Source organism: Ovis aries, chromosome 6 (assembly GCF_016772045.2).
Source record: "Ovis aries strain OAR_USU_Benz2616 breed Rambouillet chromosome 6, ARS-UI_Ramb_v3.0, whole genome shotgun sequence".
Classification (NCBI taxonomy): Eukaryota; Metazoa; Chordata; class Mammalia; order Artiodactyla; family Bovidae; genus Ovis; species Ovis aries.
This window is the reverse complement of record NC_056059.1, coordinates 24852341-24860944: the sequence shown is the minus strand read 5'-3', so window position 1 is coordinate 24860944 and position 8604 is coordinate 24852341. Positions and strand designations below refer to the sequence as shown.

Sequence of the window (8604 nt, the reverse complement as noted above, 5' to 3'; positions counted from 1 at the left end):
TTAGCTGTGACACATGGGATCCAACTCCCTGACCAGGCACTGGACCACCAGAGAAGACCCCGCAGAGCAGCTTGGTTTTATACCTTGGCTCTCTTGCATAACTTGGTGTGTTGGGCAAGTTACTTAACCTCTCTGTGTCTGCTCATTTAGCCATAAGATGGAGATGATAATGATCTCATTGCACAGGGCTGATATGAGGAGTAAATGAGATGGTTTATGTAAAGCACCTCGAACAGTTAGGCAGCCTAGATGTAGCAAGTCTTATTAAATGTGGGTTATATAGTGTGAGAAATCCGAACTAATGACATATATTTGAGGAGACAGAAAAGATACGTGGACAAGATTAAAAATTCAAATTGATGAATAACTGTGGAATTAGAGATATGTTGCTCTAATAGGATATTCTGGTAAAAATTAAAATATATCCTGGTCTTACCATCTGATGTATTTGTATCCGGGTATTAGGAAAACTACAGAAGCAGCCTATGCACAGCGAGGTTTCTTTTAAGACAGTAGACCAAGGAGCTTAAATAACTAATGTCTTCCGTGAGAAGTGTTGTTGTATTTGAAAACTATGACGTGAATGACTCTTACACTAGCCAGTTCAGTTCAGTTGCTCAGTTGTGTCCGACTCTTTGCGACCCCATGAATCTCAGCACGCCAGGCCTCCCTGTCCATCACCATCTCCCAGAGTTCACTCAGACTCATGTCCATCAAGTCGATGATGCCATCCAGCCATCTCATCCTCTGTCGTCCCCTTCTCCTCCTGCCCCCAATCCCTCCCAGCATCAGAGTCTTTCCCAATGAGTCAACTCTTCGCATGAGGTGGCCAAAGTACTGGAGTTTCAGCTTTAGCATCAGTCCTTCCAATGAACATCCAGGACTGATCTCCTTTAGGATGGACTGTTTGGATCTCCTTGCAGTCCAGGTACTCTCAAGAGTCTTCTCCAACACCACAGCTCAAAAGCATCAATTCTTTGGTGCTCAGCTTTCTTCACAGTCCAACTCTCACATCCATACAGACTACTGGAAAAACCACAGCCTTGACCAGATGGACCTTTGTTGGCAAAGTAATATCTCTGCTTTTGAATATGCTATCTAGGCTGGTCATAACTTTTCTTCCAAGGAGTAAGCGTCTTTTAATTTCATGGCTGCAATCACCATCTGCAGTGATTTTGGAGCCCCCAAAAATAAAGTCTGACACATAAGCACATACAATTTACAACTAGAATGTTATAATGAAGGGTACAAATAGCCTTTGTCAAAATGGAGATGAATACTTGTTCTAAAAGCTTCCCTCAAATACTGTCAAATATATTTTAAGGTGATCATTGCATAACTCAGAAAAGACAAAGTGGACAAGAGAATTAAAAATATATGCTACTTTATTGTCAAAATTGACAAACTTAATTTCCTTTAACAGGAATATTAATTTAAGGGTCTCTATAAAGCCATCACTATTTTGTGAGTATAAAAGACAAGAGGGTCAAAGACAACTGTTAGTGGGGAAAGGACAACAATTCTACATGCAGGCCAGGTTCCTCACCCACAGAATCACAATGACCTTCAGAGCCCTAGGCAATAACAGACATGCAAAACCAACTCAACTGATCTTGGCCCAGTCTGGTAAGATTCGCTTTGCACTATCTTTCCAAGCACTTGAAGAGTTCCGTTTGTTGGAACACTGGCTGATTTGAATAGTGAAATTTTACATTATTTATGGGATTAGAAACAGGATCACACCTTCTTTTGAATTACCCTAGGATGAAGCTGGAGAAGGCTAGGGCAACCCACTCCAGTGTTTTTGCCTGGAGGATGCCAAGGACGGGGGAGCCTTGTGGGCTGCCGTCTATGGGGTTGCACAGAGTCGGACAAGACTGAGGCAACTTAGCAGCAGCAGCAGGATGAAGCCATGGTCCCTACAATGCTGGCCTCAGGTATGTAAAGTCCTGCCAATAGCTTGGGCAGGAGACTGAAATAAGCTCCTTATCCATGACCGACAGCAAGGATGTGAAGGTCTTCCTGAATGAACATTATAATGTGGAGGCTGTGCTCTCTCCTTAGCATCAAAAGATAAGGATCTAGCTAGTTGGAACAAGAGAAAAAAATAAAGGCCTTTATTGTTCCCTTGAGACAGGTGTCCAAGGATGAAGAAAGCTGAGTGTGCATGCACTGGTTATCCAGATCACAATTTTCATTCTCTGTACTATACACCAGATGTGTGTGTGCACCAAGTCGCTTCAGTAACGTCCAATTCTGTGTGACCCCATGGACTGTAGGCTTCCAGGCTCTTCTGTCCATGGGATTCTCCAGGCAAGAATACTAGAGTGGGTTGCCATGCCCTCCTCCAGGAGAGCTTCCCAATCCAGGGATTAAACTCAAGTCTTTTATGTCTTAAGCATTGGCAGGTGGGTTCTTTACCACTAGTACCACCTGGGAAGCCCATAGACCAGATATATATAGCCAAAGGAGACCTTGTAAATAGGTCCATCTTAAAAATTAAAACTAATGGTGTGCAGCTATCTTTGAAGTTTCAGGTTAAGGAAGTTTCCTTCAGTTCCCAGGAAAGGCCAAGGATGAGACAACAATGATATGTTGAGATGGTGATATCTGAGATTAAGTATATGTAAAAGTAAAATGAAGCTAAATTATCAAGTGAATGAGAAAGGAACCTGAACTCACTTATCCTTGTATACACTCACCATTCACTCAATAGAAGAGGAATCACTACATGCAAAAAAAACCCCGGCATTTTCCATTTTTCTAGTTTAAAGATAAATACTTATGAACTAGAAAAACTGAGCAGGTATTGTACCATATTATTTAAAACAATACTGTGGTTACTGAAATGGTAGGTCAAGTTTTTGCCATCTCTTTGAAACAGAAGAGAGGAGAGGATGCAGAGAAACAGCAGTTTGTAACTCTGTTCTCAATGCAAGATTCCTTATTCACTTTTGCATGAGGTTAGAATCTAATTAAGCTCACCCACTTGATTAATTCTATCCTCCTGTATAAGAACTCTTCAAATTTGAGTAGGGGCAGGAAATGGGTAGTATGGGCTTTTGGAAATTTCGATGGGCTAAAAAGCATTCATATAAGATTCTGTGATTGAGAGGATCACACTGAAAACTTACAGAAAAAAAGCCATATGAAAATCAAACTAGGCAAAGTGGGTTTCTACAGTCTATTAGCAAGACTACCTGGAAAACTTGTGGAGTCAAATAAAAAACTAAAGTGTATTGCTTCTTTTCTTATTCTATTCCATTCCATTTTATAAAAACTGTGGTAAATGCAGACAATGTACTGGTCATTTCTCAATTGCCCCAAATAAGCCCTTCAGCTGGGGTGGCTGTGAATATGAACCACAAGGAAGATGATTTCAGTTTGGTGTGCCTTGCGGAGAGCAGGCAAGGCAAGCTACAATGACTTTGGGCGGCTGTGAAGTTTTTATTACCCAATCATAAAAAGGACTCTTTCAAGTGCTTCCCTTTTAGCACTCTTCAATGACTGTTGTGCCAATCAAGGAGTAAAGCTTTTTCTTAACAAGTCGGAATCCTGAGCTCAGGATCAGAGTTCGCCTGAGGCCAGAGGAGAAGCGACCTCGACTAAAGAAAAAATCCCTGAAGCTCGTCCATGAGCAGTTCTCCTGCTTAAACACCAGGGTGAGCTCAAAGGTGGGCACCACGCTAGAATCACACACAATCCTATCCAGCTTTTTACATACATTTTCAATTTCCAAGTTCACGTGCATAACACAGCCCCGCAGACCACAGGGCTCCGTGGAGGAAAGTCTCAGGACGTCTTGAGCAATCCTCTGGGTCAGTTTCTCAGGAACAAGGACTCTGGAGCAGCCAAGTTTGGTGTGCTTAGATTTGGACAGACAGTTCTCCAGCATTTTTACCAAACTCTGGCAAGTTGTCTCCTCAAATACCACCTCATTGAGGTTGGGCTCAGGAACAACATAATCCCAGTAGTCAAAATCTGTGGAAAATGGAAGTTTAAGATGAAAACAAACAAACCAACCCAGGAGCAGAAAAACACACCCAGGTTTGGCAACACTGTTTATTTCTATCTGTCAGATCTACTCTTCTAATATTTGTTTGGAAGTCATTTGACCTCACTTTGCTGTTAACTTTCTGAGTAACAAAGCAAATCAACTGACCTGACACTGAAAGTTCATCTATGAAATAAAGGTGTTGATAAATAGGTAGGTAGCCTATCACCATTTTTCAATAAACTTAATGTGAGTACACACATACAATCTTAAAGACTACGTAACCAAATCTATTCAGGGCTATTTTAGAATACTAGTGATTTTCTTTTCTATCTTGCTTCCTGACTTGCTTACGGGGCATTTCAAGTTTCCTTTTATAGAGACTATGCATTAGGTTTGGACTAAAAATGTTAATAATATTTTTGGACTAAGGATTGTTACTTTCTAAGAAATTCATTCATTTATTCTTATAAAACAGTGGGTTTTTTTGCTATTATTCTTTAGTGATGAACTTAAAATGACTTTGATGATGAGCTATATTAAACATCAATTAAATTTGTGTTTTCTTTAAAAGTCTTTACTGGAATAACCTGTAGATCCCAATTTTAGCTTCAACCTCTTCGATTAAAAATTGCCCACAGAGAAGACTTCTGAGGTTCACAAGGATATTTATAACTGGCTGGGTGGGTTTTTTTTTTTTTTTTTTTTGGAGCCAAGGAAAACAAAATAGTCCTAGGAAAACAAAATTAGATTTGCTCAAAGGAAAAGAGATAGCTCTGCATTTGGTCACCTACCTTCCAAATTAATCCTACCCCTTGGCAGGATGCCACACCACACAGTCAACTGAGCAGGTCACAGGCAGATGCCCTGTGGGCTCCCTGCCTGAAGCCTTCTGCATCTTTGTTGGCTCCTACATCACTTATATACTTAGATCACTCTGTGTGTGTGTGTGTGTGTGTGTGTGTGTGTGTGTGTGTTTTAATAAATAAAACAAATGCACTCCAAATTATAAGGCTCTTTTTTTAAAAAAAAATCTATGTTGAAGACAGAGAATTTTAGAGCTTTGGCTTATAAAATTAGATCATCAACCACTTCACCTTCTAAATGAGGAAGGCCCAATGATCTTAAGCAATTGATCTACATCCACACAGATTCTGCGTGGCAGCACAGCATGTTAATTTAGACACTGTTGTTTAAAATTACAAGACAATATGTCCAGCATCACTGCAGTTTTAAAGCTTCCCTTTGGCATTAAAAAATGAAATAATGGGTATATCCACAAATAGAATACTATTCAGCAAACCAAAATGAACACATACTGATAGAATCAACAGCATGGAATGGATCTCAAAATCATTAGGTGGTGGGAAAGAAACCAGATACAGAGAGTACATATTACATGCTCCATTTGCATGTAGTTCTAGAGGTAAAAGTAATCTATAGTGACAAAAAGGAGATCAGTGTTTCCCTGGAGACATGGGAGAGGTAGAGTGGGTACAGCAAATGGGTCTGTGGGGCTTTGGGGGCAGAAGGTGATGGTACTGGTTACACAGGTGAATACATTTGTCAAAATACACATAACTGTATACTTAAAATTCACCATAACTTCACAACCATGTAGGGTAGGGGCCTGTATAGTTTTTAATCCCAAGGAGTCTATCAGCCACAGACTAGACCAGGTAGCCCTTGGGATTTTATTTTTTGCTTCTTTTGATTCTCACTATCATAGACAGAAGATGCTGTTTTAAAGAATCTCTTTAAGATGGATTTTATAGCATCTCCAAAATTCAAGGAGAGGGTCCACACGGCATGCCTGACAATCTCAATCCATCCAGGGAATGAGGCCTTTGGAGGGAAGAGAGGTAGGCGGTTGGGAAACTCACCATTTAGCAGGCTCCCCGGGTGGAAGCCATGGTCCACCAACTCTGAAATGCTGGCCGGGTTCTTACTGCTCAAGCTGCCAGTTGCAACCATGGTCAACGGCTCCGTTTCCCTCGCGGGGCGGAACGGCCTTTCCGGGGAGCTAGAAAAAGGAGGCAAGAAGGACAGATTTGCAAAAGCAAGCAAGACGTGCAGGAGTTCCTAAAATGCCCAGCGTCCCCGGAGCGAACAAGGCGAGGCATTCATTTTCCAAAGGGGTGGAATCGGCCTCTGCAACTCAGGTTCACAAAACCCTGGGAGCAAAGACGCCAACTAACAGCCACAATCTTCAACTAACTCAAAGTTGGCAAAACTCGGAACCGATTTGCCCCGCGGAGCTCACCCCTGAGCCCAGAGGAGCGGAGCCCCCGCCCCCATTCCTCCCACCCAGGCAGCCCCCGGCCTCACTTGCTGGGGGTGCGCCGGGGCCGACGTGCTCGCTGGTCCAGCAGCGGGTAAATCGAGGCCGGCCCGGTCTTCTGGAACCCCCTCCCTCGGGGGCTCAGTGACCTGCGGGCCCAAGCAGCCACCGGCACCTTGCTCGTCCCCCGCCCCGCAGGTTCAGGCTCCACTAAGCTGCATCGCCGCGGGGGCTTTGAGCACTTTATATGCCCAGCCTCCTCTCCCGGTCCCGGCCCGCCCACCTGCACCGCCCCGCCCCGGGCCCGCGCCCCGCCTCCCAGGGGTCGGGTTGCATCTCCACCCGCACACTTCCAGCAGCTCCAGGCGAGCCGCTGGGAGTTAAGGAAAAGTTTGCGGTAGGGTTGACACCTGTTGTTTTTTGGGGTGGGCCACGGGTCACCACGAGTGCAATCCTGGGTGCACGACTCGCCCCAAACTGATCGCTCGCCTCCGCCACCAACCTGGATTCTTGGGTGCGACCCCTCTCCCCAGAGTGTGCGCACACACTCACGCTCCTGATGGCCTTGGTGAGGTTCTGTCCCAGAGAAGCGGGAAGCTTTCTGACTTTGTCTATGACCGTGACCCGAGTCTTTGCTCTGACATGCCGAACACTGTGCTTAAATATGTTTATCTGTTCAACGGGCACCATTTATGCACTTAGTGCTGGCCTCTGACGGAATTAATTCTAATCCGCTTCGCGTCCCAAGGTTTCTGTACTCTCCTTTCCCGCACGCGGTCGGCTCTAGCTTGCCTTCCCGCATCCGAGGCTCCCCAGCCTGGGGTCTTCTCGGCACCTTCCTAGCGTTTCATCTATGACTAACGCGTTTTCTCCGGGAGAAGGGTGAGCCTGTTACTCTTCCAATTAGACCTGGCTCCAGAGAGCCAGCAGCTTGAATGAAGTTTGCCAAGAAACTAAACAAAACCTTTAGTTGGTAGTTTTATTCCTAGTTTTTTTTTTTTTTTTTTTTTTTAAACAGAATCTCTATAGTGGCGGTATCAATTTACATTTCCTCCAACAATGCAAGAGGGTTTCCTTTTCTTTACACCCTGTCTGGCATTATTGTTTGTATATATTTTTGATGGTGACCATTCAAACCAGTGTGAGGTGATACTCCATTGTAGTTTTGATTTGCATTTCTCTAATAATGAATGTTGTTGAGCACACTTTTCGTGTGTTTATTAGCCATCTGTATGTCTTCTAAAGAAGAATGTCTGTTTAGGTCTTCTGCCCTTCCTGCAATTAAAAAAAAAAAATGGGGGTTTTAGCTGCTTCCACGACCCGTCTAGGTTTCTGGGAGCAGTTGTGGTTCTCAGAGACAGAAGCTCCTGGCCAGCCCCATTAGGGGAAGGAACTTGGGCATGGGCAGTCTTGAGGGGCTTGAGGGAATGAAGATACAGTGTTTTATATCCCTGTGAAGCTTGATGTCCTGTTCTGAACCTGAGCGCACAGTGGAACAGAGGAGTGCGGCAGGGTCAACACCCTGGCACAAGCCACCAGCAAGAAGCTACACATTCTGTGTTCTTCCACAGTGCCTAAGCCTGCCTGTTCACTCCCTGGTGTGCCAGTAGGAGATGATTTGGTCAGAGGGAGCTTTCCCAATGACAGTGGTGGGTCAGGAGAGGAAACGGAGGGGATGCTTCAGGGAGAAGACTCTCTATAAGTAGGAGGTGCTACCCTTGGCTCTCAATCCTATAATCTACAAGGATCTGTGTAGGGTAGGGCCTTGAGAAGCAGTTTCAGCTGGCCAGACTGAAAACTCTTCTGAAGTAAAACAACAGCGGAAGGGGTAAGGAAGGCGTGATAAACAGATCAGTAGAAGGACACTGGGAGGCAGAGCAGCAGAAAGCCAGCTCGACAGTCCATTTTTAACTCGGCTTAGGCAGCTGCGTGCTGCCTGAAGGTCAGGGAGCCAAAGGAGGAGATGCTGATAGGCAGATTTCCACTTCTACTTCAGCAATAGAAAAGGGCCAAATAGACAAGCCAGGTTAAGCCAAACACTTGCAATGGCAAGTGTGGTCAGGACCAATGGATGGTCAAGTCGGGGAGGGCAGCTGCCTGGCAGCTGGGGGTAGGGTTAGGACACTGCTCTCCTTATCTGGGTGCCAGGGTTAATGAGGCTCACCTGCTTCTAAGCAGAGTAATTCGGATTGATATAAAAAGTGATGTGAACCTATACTAGTGAAGTAAAGAAATGACCCATTTCAGTTTCCTTAGGGTGTTTAGGCATAGGGCTTCTCAAGTGGCTCAGTGGTAAAGAATCTGCCCGCCAAGCAAGAGATGCTGGTTA

General features: G+C 44.4%; 1 protein-coding gene and 1 long non-coding RNA gene across 2 annotated transcripts in view; one reads left to right on the top strand and one right to left on the bottom strand.

Annotated features, from left to right (window-relative positions):
• Positions 1 to 1367: 1367 nt before the first annotated feature.
• On the bottom strand, positions 1368 to 6494 carry DDIT4L (DNA damage inducible transcript 4 like). Its single transcript, XM_015096396.4, has 3 exons — positions 6323 to 6494; positions 5878 to 6017; positions 1368 to 3981 (listed from the first exon to the last, which is right to left on the bottom strand). Exons 2-3 carry the CDS (start codon positions 5966 to 5968, stop codon positions 3491 to 3493), a joined length of 582 nt encoding a protein of 193 aa, XP_014951882.2. The 5' UTR covers positions 5969 to 6017; positions 6323 to 6494; the 3' UTR covers positions 1368 to 3490.
• Positions 6495 to 6652: 158 nt separating this feature from the next.
• Positions 6653 to 8604, top strand: part of LOC105612761 (uncharacterized) — a 35012-nt gene continuing 33060 nt past the window's right edge. Inside the window, exon 1 of the long non-coding RNA XR_001041031.5 lies at positions 6653 to 6843. This is a non-coding gene — a long non-coding RNA (uncharacterized LOC105612761). The remainder of the gene's footprint in view (positions 6844 to 8604) is intronic.